General features: G+C 43.6%; 2 protein-coding genes across 2 annotated transcripts in view; one reads left to right on the forward strand and one right to left on the reverse strand.

Annotated features, from left to right (window-relative positions):
- The window catches only part of SYN3 (synapsin III), a 189,523-nt gene that overhangs the window by 75,601 nt on the left and 99,999 nt on the right, over nucleotides 1–13,923 (forward strand). The window lies entirely within an intron of this gene.
- The window catches only part of TIMP3 (TIMP metallopeptidase inhibitor 3), a 36,848-nt gene that overhangs the window by 7,736 nt on the left and 15,189 nt on the right, over nucleotides 1–13,923 (reverse strand). The window contains exon 2 of the mRNA XM_005011515.5: nucleotides 4,750–4,832. Within this exon, the coding sequence (XP_005011572.1) occupies nucleotides 4,750–4,832 (83 nt within the window). The remainder of the gene's footprint in view (nucleotides 1–4,749; nucleotides 4,833–13,923) is intronic.

Consider the following 13,923-nt stretch of genomic DNA (forward strand, 5'->3'; position numbering starts at 1 on the left):
CAATTTTGCTGGTATGGGATGACCTACTCAGATTTTCCAGTTACCCTCAAAACAGTTGAAGATCTAGATTCTGGCACAGGCATCCTACGTGTCCTTGGATGAGTTATTTAGCCTTCAGTGCACTTCCATTCCTCATCTGCAAAACAGCTCTGCCTTGCCTCACCAGGGTACTGTGAGGAAAGGCACACTGAGTAAAGACCATGTGTTTAGACCCCACTCTAGCGGGTGTTACAGCAAGAAGCTATGATAGCAGTATCTAAGCAGATAAGAGTAGCTAAGATAACAGCTGGGGCTGCCCAGCCTCTCCAGCCAGGGCATTATCTACACTACAGAGGGCTGGATGCTGTGCATATGCAACACAAGTGATCAGTCATCCAGGGTGCTAATCTCCAGGTAGTGTAGGACTAATTAAACATCTGTGCTACAGGGTCTACACATGCACCAGCATGCTTTGAGCCCATGATCCCCCTTACAGAAAGGGCCTACAATCTAGATAAATCACTCCTCTGAGGAGCTGCTCGGGTCCTTTCCACAGGACCCTTGCATCTTTCAACGTAACTCCTTGCTTCTTCTGTCCATCAAGCTCTTAATGATTGCCTCTGAGGTAATGCTGAACTGGGATCATTTTTTTTGACTCCGGCATCTAATTTCTTGTTCACACTCCCATGAGTCAGCACTGGCATGGTTGCTGAAGGAAGCACACTCAGCCCCTCAAAAAGCCCTTCAGGTCTACCCCAGTGACCCTCAGCAGTGCCAGCAGCTGAGGTGTTCATCGGCCCAGGGTTGAGGCCAGACAGGGCCCTCATCCTCTGATGACTCAAGAAAACTCACTACTACCTTGGTCCTCAGGAAGAAAATGGAAATTTGACAATCTTCTACAGATGCCTCCTTTCAAAACAAATAAAGTGTGTTTGGGGGACACACAACACATCCTGTAAGGGCTATTGGACCAGTCAGAAGAAGCCCAACCATAAAGCTAGCCTCTCTCCTAACTGCTACCCTCAGAGTCCTCCTGTGGCCACAAATGTGTATTTTTGGAAACATAATGACAGGGAACCAAGTATTAGCAAGAGTCACGTGCTGTTGCCTGCTAGTGCTGCTCTATTTCCAGCTGTGTCAGCATTCTCCTTCGTAGCCCCCCTGCTGCCTCAGAAACGCACGTGCAAATACTGTAGTGGTTCCTGCTGCATGAGTAACTTCTCCCCGTGACACGATGTTCCTCCCTCCATCCCTCCCGTGCAAGGTCACACCAGATGCCATGGCTTCCAGTCATCTTGCCTAACTTCAGCTCCTTAAAATTGTTTCATGTGAAGTAGACATCCCTCTCCTGTCAAATGCCAAGGAAAGGCAATTCCAAAACAACTCAGCCCACCCTAAAAAAAAAATAGTCTACAACTCTTAGGCTGAATTACACTTTGGTGGGGCCTACCCCTCTCCATTGACGATCAAGAGAGCAGGGAAGACTCAACACCTCATTTTAGTCTGTCTAAAATTAAACTTTAATCCCACCCTGCTTCTTTCCTCTTGTGCCTATCAGGTTTCACCCCTTTAAGGCTCACCCCTAAAGACTCCCTTCACAGACTAGCAACAAACCAAAGAAAGCCTTCTTGCTTTTGGCAGCCTGTGCTGAGCGTTGCCATGGTCAACCAGGGCTGTGCATGCACATGGAGCAGAAACATCCTGCCTCCTTATTTCTCTTGCAGTTGCCTGAAATAGCTTTGGGCCATGCTCAGGGTGCACTGCAGAACATGCATGGGTTAGAGCAGTCCTGTGCAGACCTCTGACACACGATCTTGAAATATTCTTAAATTATTTGAGATTTGAAATACTGTTAAGTTATTTGAGAAGGCAACGAGGGGAGTACTTGAAAAAGCACAAGGCCTTTTCAGGGCCGTGGGCTGACCTTATGCTCTTGCCTAGGCCCCAATCTATTTTAGTTATGAAATTCAGCAGTAAGTTCAGCAGTGTTAGCAAGAGCAAGAATCGGCCACAGCAAGCTCAAGGAGCCTCACGGAAGAAATACAAAGATAATTTGTTGCCTTTTAAGGCTCTCAATGCTCTTCAAAGGCAATTCAGTGCATGCTGCTAGACTAAAAGGCGTGTTTGTTTTTCATCTGCAGGTGCAGGCGGGTTTATAGGTGGCCAAAAAACACTGACATGTTAGTTTTATCTTCAGAGTTGTTCCCATGCAGCTGTGCAGAGCCAGAGTTTTCTTTTCAGCAGGAGGACAGTCAGCTTTCACTGGGGTGAGCAAGGGAAAGATGTGCTGCGTCACTCCGAGCTCCCCCACTGCACGGAGCCGAATCTCTCTTTATGCTGAATCCCCTAAGCTCAGCAGAAAGGCAGCAGGGTTTCAGAGAAGGCACTTGGTTTGTTTGTTTATCAGGAACTATGTCCTTGGGACATTCCAGCTCCACTGAGCACTTCGACTGCTTCAGGTTCCTTCTTGCCAAAGGTCGCAGTTAAATGTGCAGTGCAACTTCTCACCAACCCACCATTTACGTGGTAGGACACCACATGCCAGCAGAGGCAGTCTGACCAACACTTTAAAAATCACTCTTGCCTTTGCCGGACGTGTAGCTTTCTGACAAAATATTGAGGGACAGCTCATGAAAAAAAGGCAATTGTTCTCTTGTGGTCTTGGCGTGAGGCATTTATGGATTACTGCAGTCTCTGCTGTAAACACTCTGGGCCTGTGCTGCAGAATAACTCAAGGAAAAGAGCCAGGACAGGCTCCTGTGTCTTCTTTAAAGATTGACACCATGGTGTCCAGTGACAGGAGAGTGGCTGCTGCTCCATGCAGCGTGCTCACCTTGCCTGGGCTTGTGCTCTTCCCCTTGCCAACAGACACAGAGAAACCTTTTTTTTAAAAAAAAACTCCATTACGCAAAGACGGACCACCTTTCTTGTTCTGGCAGTGGAACATCAACCACTGGGGTTGAATTCTGAGGGAGCTGTAAGTTCTGCTAGTGCTAGACCAATATGTGATGACAGATTATGCATTTTTCTGGGAAATAAGCACTTGAAGTCATTCAGTTCCTGAGTCATATTTGTTTCCCTTCTCTCATTTGCATGCTTGGCTGTCTGATATCATGAATGTCATCTGACCTACAGATAGCTGGAGAGTGTGGTGCTGACCTTATTCCTTAGACAAAAATAGAAGGAAAATCAGGGGTTCCTGCTGGGTCTGGAGGAAAAGCTATTTTGCTCACTCTCCTGCACCGCAAGTGCTTTACATCTGAAATCTCTGTGCTTAGGCAGAAGAGCAGTAATATAACACATAATTCACTTTGAGGAACACTGTCATTCTAGATCACCACTGCATCCTGTTCTTTAGCCCTGTGTTAGAAACAAAGCACCAAACCGAGCAGGAGAGAAAGGAGTGGTCCTGGACAGATGGAGATGAAATCAAAAAAAGAATAATTGATGAAGCCATTGGAGCCTGTTGATGCTGAGTAGTATTGTGAAGTGAAGTACACCAGCTGAGCTGGACGGTGACAGAGCTGAACAAGAACAGCACAGAGTGCTGCAAGCCTGGTGAAGCCGGGGACTGCTGTCAAAAAAATGGAGTGGCAGCATTGTCTTGCTGCTAACGACATAACCCGTTGCTTTTCTTTTTTTTACACAAACACAAGTTAATGAAATTACATTTCCTTTTGAATCTTAAAAAGATTTTTTTAAGATAAAGGAAATTAATAAGCCCGGCACTTCCCTTATGCAAAGTGGAAGCATTCCACTCTAGTGGGAGAGCCATGCCAGATTTGGCCACGTGTGCGGTTTTGCGATAGTTTATGAAACAGGCTTTTCCTCTCCTCCTCCCAGCTTTGTTGCTTAGCTATAAACTGCCTTATAAAGAGACTTACTGTTACGAGGCAAGCAACTGTTTTTTTTTTCTGAACCTTTACTTTGTCTAATATGTTTCAGATTTCTTCAGTGTCTGCCAAGCTTTTCCATTCCCTTTCCTTTTTTTTTTTTTTTTTTTCCAAGACATAAACCAGTCTTATGACTGGAATCACATAGCCAAGAAAAACAACGTAGGGCTGATTTTTAGCATTACATAACAAGGGAGCAGTTTAAGAAAATGTCCAAAGCAGCAGGTTGAATGCAGTTTGTACACCAAAGAAATCAGGGCTCTGAAGAGAAGCACCTGAGAAACCAAGGAACTAGGGTAGGAGACCTACCTCTTTTCACCTAAAGAGTCAATAGTTCATAGCTCTTCCAACCTGATGATATCTGAAAGCTACAGTGTTTGCTTTAGCTTTATACAAAAACCTCTACTATATGAGTTTCCTTTGTTCTTATGTGGAAAAAATGCCATCATGCTAACTGGTGGTCACAAGGAGTGCAAGGCAAGAAGAGATGAAAGAGCACTCTCCCAACACTGGCAGATCCCCCAGCACCACATCTTGAACTTAACAAAAGAGCTGCATGGAAAACCTTGCATTTCCATAGCTTAACACTGTCTATGTTGAACACAAACATGACTCCAGTAGCAAGAGTGGCCCATCTGTCCTCCTCTACTACCAGAAACGTTAAAAGAGGAATTCAGGTATTCAGCACTGGATGTCAGGATGACCTCTTCCTGCTCCTTTCCACTCTCCAGACAAATTTCTACCAATTGCTGTTTACCTTCCATTCGGACTGACCAAGAGAACTGTTATTTTAAATATGTAATCTTTGTATGTTATCGCATGCTAACTAGAGTCATAATCATATCTGAAAATCTATGCGAAAAGTCTGCAAACATACCTTCATCTGCTTGACTGTGTATCGCATTGTTCCAAATGGTCCATCTTTCATGAGCTTCTTCCCCACAACTTTAGCTCGGATCACTGTCATGAGAGAGTAAAATACAACAAATTATAAATAACTTTACAGTGAGATACAAAAACCATCACAAGATTTAGGCTAGACCCTCCAATTCAAAAAATTCACTTAGGTAACTTACTCTGGAAAATAAAACTCCAGGCCAACCTTCCTCTCAATTTATTCTAAAAATCTCACACACAACAGAGGCATGTAAAATGGGGTGCCAAAGAAAGTAGTTATTACAGAAAATCCAGTTGTTTGTGAATACTAAGAACAAGCATTATTTGTGTTGAAACCCCACTTAAACCTGAAAAACAGACTATGGCTGGGACCAAGGCAAGGTAAAATCTTTGCACCAAGCCAGTGGGATGAAATTTGTATTGAATGCCTTAATTCTCAACATGGAGAATAATGTTCCACGAGGCACTACTTTTGACCTGCAATATCAGTGCCCCATGCAGCTTTTGTTTCCCAATAACCACAAGAGCACACTGGAGCCAAGCCAGTCAGAAGCCACCTGAAGGAAAAACTAGAGCTGATCCATCAATGTACACACTGAATCCAGCCTGAGACTCAGCCATCACAAATAAGGACCTGGAGGTGAAGATGAAGGCTTCATGAAGAGTTTTCCTGCTCTTGTATTTTTCACATATTCTAAAAAAATTACTGTTCTATATATCCTCTTATCAAAAAAAAAAAAAAAAAGAGAGATCTACAATCACTTGCTCATCTCGGTAGGAAAGCAAAGCTTAGTAACAGCACAGGAATTATTCAGCTAAAGACCACTACTCTAGAACAATCATATCACATTATAAAAGCACCAGAAGTGGCTTTTTACAAGGCCTTAAGAAAGTGAGATTTGACAAGACCAGTCCTGAGAAGTATAAGGATCGCCATTAGAAAACCCTATACCCCAAAAGCCACTTAAACAAACAAAAAAAAAGGAAGTTAAAATTCCACTAATCAAGAAAAATGAAGACAAACTCACTCTGCTCCAATTTGAATTCTGTGCCTCAGCCAGATTTCTCAAATAAACTTTAAACTTTGTAAGACAGTCCCCTTCTGGCTTTGATTCAAAGGTCCAACAAAACTTTTGTTTATTGAGTGTCAAACTTCTTTCTTAATTTTTTTTCAAACTTCTATTATCCAATGGCAGTAAAGCATATGAATTTTTACAATTTTATTGATTCCACTATTTAAGAACTTGCTCAGACTTCAATTTACTCCCTTCTTCAACATTTCATAGCTGCACTGAAGCATGTCCTTCAGGACAGTAAATATGTTTAAAATAAATAGATTCTTCTATTTGTTTCCTCCAGCCACCACCACTACCAAAGCTACAGAAACCAGATTGCTTAAGTCAATTAAAAATAACACAATTTCTTTAAAGCTTTGTGAATTCCGGGGCACTTCACTAATAATGAAGTCCATAGCAGAGGGTGTCAAAGGTCTTATCTACATCTGTTGTATAGCTGACATACTGAAATTGAAAAAACTGGTGTTTGCCTGGCACATCTGAAATCAACAATGGAATCTCATAACTAATTGACAATGACAACAAATATACTAAAAAGCAATTTTGCAAAACACTGGGGTTTCCAAACCAGAACACAATTAGCATCAGAGATGACAATCACGTTCCCAGTCGCTGACAAAACACCTAAAAATCCATTTTCTTCATGTACGTAGCTGCTAGCTTGGCAGCCCATTAACTCCCTGGTTAAAGTAGCGCAGCCACTTCAGAAAGAAGTCAGCTTCGATTTATGGACTAATCATCAGCTTCACCAAAGGACCAAAGATTCAAAACGTGCATCTTCTCCTGCACATAACAGCATCCCAGTTTCAGCTAACACCACCCACCAGGGAGGTGAAAGGACCTCTGACGAGACAAAGAAATCCTTGTCTCTTCAGATTATTACTCCCCAGTAAGGTTAGTAAGTAGAACCTTAGTGTGGGCTATTGCTTCAAGCTTTTAAGTAAATGGGTCAAGCCCTCTATGTCTCAGAGCTGTTGCCTTTATCATCCAAATGATAAACTTTCTAAGTAAGTTCCTTCCTCTGCCAAAAAGCCTGGAAGCAACAAGGAACCCACCCTGTATCATTTTTCCCATATTAAAGGAAAAGTCAGTCAAGGAGCAAAGGATGCTCCAGCTTAAGTCTACTTGCTGTATTTCGTGAGGCTGATTTCCTGCCCCTTATGGATCAGACACATCTGGGTAAATGGAGAGAAATGCTGGCCAGACAGGACTGCCCAGAGCTCCCAGCTGCAGATCTGCAGCCACATGTCTCCCAGTTCCCATCTTTGCGTGTTCAGACTGCTGTTCACCAGTTACACTGCTGAGCTACTCTTTGCACCTGGTCAAAGGACATTGCTCCTAACTCAGCAGGGGCCACGCATACTTGCCAAAGGACTTGTTCACTCTCTGCAAAGCATTGGAAACTCAAAGTATTTCTGCTGCAAGTTTAGTCCCTGTTACACTGAAGAAATCAACTCCTTAGATCTGGGGACTCCTATTGTTTCAACAGAATAAGGCACAAGGTGCCATGACTGCTCCCCTGAACTCCTTCCTTCTCCCTGAAGCTCTATTACAGTCCTGCTGTTACTGATGGGAAACTTTATCCCACACAAGTGGTCACCAAAATAGCTGCATATTTTTAAACCACAATTCCTTTGATGTACTGCCTATAAAAATACTCCAAGATGAATGTTTCTCAGTACTTTGGGGTTTCAGGTCAGGTCACTTTGTGGGACTGGAGCAGTTGGCAAGGTCTCACGAGTGATTTGTAATTATTTATGAAAAGTTAAATTAGATGGGGATATAAATCTTGGTAAGATAAGCATGGCAGTCGTACTGTGATTCAAAGAGGAGAAACTATACAGGCTGCTTCTCCAAAGTTGACACAATTAAAAAAATGAGGGGGAGAACGAACAGAGAGAAAGAAAACCGGATATTTAGATGATACTCCAAAAAGCTGTCAGGAAAGTAACAACCTGCTGTGGTTGAGGATTCAAGGAACACATCTAACAATGTATCACCAATAGCCAATATGTTCATCTTTTTTTCCCTCCTTTTAAATGTGAGCTGACTTAATACTTCAGAAAAACAGAGATGGCTCAGAATTGCCACAGGCCTAACATAGTGCAAACAGCTCATAGTTTGTATTTCATTGGCATCTATATCATGGTTGGAGCTCTCTACATGTGCACATATACATGAACGCACACAAAAATCATCTAAATACTTTTCCAAATGACACTGGGTAAGGCAAACAAATGAGAATGGGTACAGGATAAAAAGGCCCTACATGTGCTTTCACTTGTCCAAATGCATACCCATCCAAATCCACTCAAAGGCTCCTTAACTGTATCCCTTACTCTGTGGCCATTTTTTCAAAGATTCATAGGAAGAATAAGTCCAAAGGTAAGATATGGAGCAGGAGAGACACCAGCTTCACAGCTGAGATAGCGGAGAGTGGTCTTTTTGTGAAGAAAGTATTGGACAATAACTGGTGAGGGGAGTGGACCCATGCAAAATTAAGACAAGCATTTGCCAGGCTGAGGAAACAATATGGTGAAAAGACTTGTATTTACAAAATCTTTTCATCCAGGCACCTACCAGCTACCACACATGTAGCAGCAGCAGCTTAGCAGCTCTTTTTCCCCCCGTGCGAAAAGCAAAGGTACCAAATATCTTTCCATCCAATCCTGTGTCCTTTATCGGGATCAGCCACTAGATGGTGACACTACCACAAATCTCACCTTCTGTCAACAAGAGGGCAGTGGTATGTGTGGAAGCTCACACCACGAATCCCAGTTGTACATCCAACCACACCAAGAGAACCAGATGCTTTCTCTCAAGCTGGCTGGTTGTCATCCATGAACAGCAGCTTTAAGTGCAGGCATGCAGCCTTTAGAGACCAGGATTTGCTCCAAACCCATCTCCCTTGTGACCAATTATCATGAAAAGCTCAGGAGAGAAACATCTGCTACAATCTCATTATTGTTTCATGGATTTCTTTTTCTGGTGTGCAATATGAGTATTTTTAAGTGAGAAGTTTGGCTGAGACGTACGTTCATTGCACTTAAGTAAATTAAGGATGTGGAGAATTCTTGCTGTTTACTAATGAAGACATAGGGGAGAAGTTATTCTCCCCGCCCGTTCTTCAACATCGGCCACAGCCTGAGGCCACTGGCTACGGCAGGAGCTGGACTGCCAAACCAACCCCAACAGAATGGGGCACTTGGAAATGCCACCTCAACACGCAGTGTGGGACATGCCAAGGAGGAAGGCCGCCATTTTACCCATCCAAGGCCCCGTGCCCACTCCCAAGAGCAAGTTACTGAGAACTTTTCCCCAAGCTTACTAGCAGCTCTCCCACTCGGCCTGTCTCACAAGAGCTCCTTACGGTGCTGTACATGCCATGGGGCTTCCATCACACAGGGCTATGGCCAGGGGTGTGTTTAAGACTTCCTAGCACCCCTACCACCCTACTGAGGTATCAGTCAGTTGGCCAAGGCGGGATGCTCTCACACACAGATTTGCTAGCATTGTGGAAACCCTGATGGTGCTGCTTAAAGGATAGAATTGCTCCGTGCTTGTCTCGTGCTCTCCCTCTCTCACACAAGCTCGGTTCCTTTTCCCACACCCCGGCTGATCTGTTAGCAATCATTACCAACACTCTTGGCCTCCCTAATAACAGAGGGCCATAACTTCAAGTGGATTGTGTCCTTTGGACTGGAAGTCTGGCCCAGCTGTACGCAGCCTCTTGGGGACCTGTTAAATTGCCTGGTGGCTGCAGGCTTGCATGAGAAGCCAGCGGGCGGGGCTGTCTCTGGAAGAGGGACAGGAAAACACCCGCTCACCCGTTCCTCCACTTTTATGGCAAAGCAGAACAGAGGGGGAAATGTTGATGCCAGCAGGGGGTCACGAAAGGGCAAAAAACAGATACAAGTCCCCAGTCTGTCTGATCATTTGTCTGTACTGAAAGACGCATCCTCCCATGTAACCAAAACAGAATTCTTTTACAAACTGGAGTATTGAATTTGAAGGCTTCTTGCAAAGACTGAGAAGGCTGAAAAAATACAACAGAGGAGCTTTCTCTTGCCTTGTTCCACCGTGACCTCCAGCCAAAGCCACAAGAGCAATGAAAGCCTCTTTCGCTTTGTCTTGGAACACGCCAAGGGCAGCAGTGCTGCTGGAAAGCATCACTGGAGAAGCTCATCACAAAACCAAAAAAAAGAGGTAGTGAAGTAAGTAGTTTGCTGCTGGCTGCCTTCCTCTCATACCCCTCACCAGCTAGCTCCCAATTAACTTACTCAACTGACAGCCCAAATCTTGACCTTTTGGCTTTTCATCGCACTCTGAGGAACACCGATCAAGAAAGAGCACCCTCTTAACACCAACCGCTTCTACCAGTCAGTAACAACAAAAAATAGCACAGTGGAAAGAACTTGTACTTCCATCAGTAACTACTAAGCTTACTGGAACATTTTGACTGACATAAGTCTAAATAAAAACAGGAAGGAAAGACACCCAGGTATCTTTCCCTCCAATTTCTGACCAGAACTATTGGCCTTCAAACCACTTTTGGCCTTCGTCCTACAGATCAGAAAACTGTCCCTAACTGTGGCACTGCAAGGCTATTTGAAGCCTGCCCCAGAAAGCAGAAGCAATTAAATGGGATCATCCAGGCCCAAGTTCTACTTGAACCAACTGATCATAAATGCAGTTGCTAAATAGTAAGCAGGGTTTGTATTCCTTTCTATTCTACAGCTTTTCCTAGGCACTGAGAGCCTGTTTGCAGGACACACTGAAATTGCCTCACTTCCAACACCACAAAACAGGCATGATACATTCTTTCACACAAGATCAATTGCATCAGACCTCTCATTACTTCAAAAAAAAAAGATATAAACTGTTCTAGAAGGGTTTTCCCTATGTGGGGAGAAGGCTAATCCTCCCAACAAGACCGCAAATTAAAGATGTAAGGTTGCATGAAACAAGCAGAATTTGGGTTGTGCTTGGCATTTCTCCTGTAGGTTATTAACTGAACACAAATTTTGAGGTGGCATCATTTTTGAGGTAGCAAGCATTTCACTCTTTCTCTTTATTGTGCATCTCACTCTATGGAAGCCCAAGCAGTACTGCCTTGGAAATACATCGTGAATAGAAAGAAAAGAGAGTCTTAAACAAGAAACCACAAATTCTCTTCTAGATATTTCATTCTGGTTCCTACATACGATTTGTTTGATGCTCAGCTGCCCAGCACTGCATCTAACTCCTCCTGTCAGTTCCCTCACTTTCATACACAGGTAGACTGTTTGGTTGACAGAGAGAAGACCGACAGGAGGAGGAAGAGAAGAGGGATCTAAAATGCGTTTGCACCCATTTACAAGAACAATCCTTAAAGTCTATGTGTAGATGGTACGTTTTGTGCCAAGCAAAACCAGCTTCAGGAAATACCTCTTGCTAAAACACAAAGAAGCTAAAGGCAGAAAAAAAATAAATCTGTTGTTACTAGCTATTAGTACCTACTGAGTTCAGGAAAGCCAGGCGGGACCAAGAGATTATCTAGAACAGGCAGAGCATGACTAGTTGAGTCATAAGAGTTACATGCATCACTAAGTTAAACTCACAGCTTGCGTCAACAACACATTCTAGGTTTGCTACAGAAGTAAGCAAACAGAGCTGCTGCAGGCTGCAGAACAAGCGTGCCTACAGCTCTCAGGATCTTCTGACAAAATAAAGAGGAACCAAATCCACTCCTGTAAACTAGACATTTCTGTCTCCTTTTTGGCAGGCTTCTTTTTTTTTTTTTCCCCAACTAAATATTTAACTAGTTGCTGACAGATGAATTCAGTCTAAAGGCAAAAGGCAGTAGTTGAGTATCAGAGTAAAGGAAGGATGAGCAATGCAAGTAGAAGAAACAGGAGTGCCCCACAAACAGAGCGCAGCAGAGCAGCACCTTCTCTTCTCTCTAAGGGATGTTCTCAGAAGAGAGCACATTGCCTTGGTTTGTGTCACTGACAACTAGCAAAGAATGAACTGCTTTCAGTCAAGGTTGGCAGTATTGAAAGGAAACCAACAAAATGCACTTTCAGAGCCAACTTACAACAATGGATATAAATAATATGCATGTTACTTAAAGCTGGTCAGGTAATGCCTCACTCAAACACCTTTTCCCTGTTCCTTTTGTTCTACATAAGACTTCAAGAGTAAGATTTAACTCAGTCCTAACTTCTGGATCAAGTATTGTAGACACAGTACATACAGGACAAGGGGAAGCCACGCTGAGACAAGTAAGGCTCTGGTTTCTCACAGCTCTTTGGAAGCATTCGAAGGAGCCACAGCTCTTAGTGTTCCACTCGGAGAATATGGCAGGGCTGAGGTGAGACCAATTAGGGGCAAATGGAAACCACATGCGATTTTAATGAAACAAGAAGCTGGAGTGCACGGCTTACTGCTGCAGGAGCATTTACTGCCTGAAAGGAATGTGCATCTGGCATTGATCGTTTCCCAACCCATCAAGTGAGCTGTAACATGGAAAGCAAATTGGAGCATATGAAGAGAGATGAATTGCCTGAAGAAGTACCGTTAGGGGAACAGCCTTTGCAAGAAGAAAATGTGTCCTCTGGCTGTGATTTAGTGATATGATTGCAAGTGAGGCTGATCGGACATTTCCACAGATCACAATCAGAAGAAGAAACTACAAGCACAAGTGTTAGAGTGACTAAAATGGATTGTGTGGTACTTTAAAGAACCTAGGATCACAAAAATCCTGTTCTGAGTTACATGGAGCAGAATCTTACTCCCTGAAGGTCATAGGCACCACTTAAAGAATAAAGTACTGCTGACCGTAAGCAAGGGCAACATAGAGTCCTCAAATGCAATGGCTGTTTCTGAAGGTGAATGATGTTCTTATGTGTACCTCAAACAGGTAGACAGTGAGGAGATTTGAAGCTGAAGAGACAGTGCAGATACACCCCTTTTCCCCATTTTTTTTTCTTTTTTATTGCAATTTTTTTTTTTTTAAGAAGTTTCAATTCTGCTAGGAAAGAAAAGTCTTCGGTCTGCAAAGCTGTAGATAAGTTGCTCTACTGGGATATGGTCGTTCCTTTTGCAAGCTGTCGTGTTGTAGTTTGATATCCGGTTCTCAGAACAAAACCGCTATCTCCACCAAGCAGCCAAGAGACTGCTCAACAGACATCAGAAGGCAGGAGAGGGGGGAAAAGGATGCTCTCAACCAGCACTCAACTGTATATACAGTGAATGTCCAAGGCTTGCACCTGGTAGAGGCTACTTTGCTTTTCATTTAACAGTGAGGCCTTTCTAAAGCCGGATATGTAGAACTGGCATGTCTTTGCTTCTTTAGCATTAAGTCTCCTTTCTTAGATATGTGAAGTTAACAAGCTTAATCGCTGTATTTTTCAAGAAGGCAGTAGAAAATTCTTGAGTCAAATCTGCCTATTTATTAGTCTTCCTTAACATACCATGATATCCACGAATGCACTGGGAGACCTTCTGAAAGCAGTTTTCTTCTGCACATAAGAAATGGAGCAGCTCTGACAGCGCACGTAAACCTTTCAAAACGGGGAGTATCAAAAGCCACAGGCCTGGACACTCCCAGCCTCAGTGACTTACTTCAGAGTCCTTCCTTCAGCACCTCACCCGGCCGGGACGGGTGCCAGGCCCTGCAAGGAGGCTGCATGCTGCTGATCACTCCATTTTGCACGTAGGAGCTGGGGAGGAAGAACTGTTTGGGAACACATATAGATTTCAAGGGTACTGGGTGGACCTGCCAATTCCTTCCTGCATTGGAAAACTTGCATTGAACTGATAGAGTCAGCAGCTGTCCATGTCAAAGAGGTATACATATTTAACCAGGTCTGACCTATATGTGCAGCTCTGCTGTTCCTATTTGCACCAGACCCTACAGGACCTAGTAATAAGCCTGCTTGACACAGGAATTAAACCTGCATTCAAGCGATTTCTGCTGTCAGCAGCCAGTACCTTTGCCCACATTAAAAATTTCACCCTGAAGTCTCAGCACCATTTAAAGACCTAGGGCATAGCTCTCAAGACACTGGCCGGGCAAACTTCACACTGGCCAGCTC

The sequence above is a fragment of the Anas platyrhynchos genome, chromosome 1 (assembly GCF_047663525.1).
Source record: "Anas platyrhynchos isolate ZD024472 breed Pekin duck chromosome 1, IASCAAS_PekinDuck_T2T, whole genome shotgun sequence".
Lineage (NCBI taxonomy): Eukaryota > Metazoa > Chordata > Aves > Anseriformes > Anatidae > Anas > Anas platyrhynchos.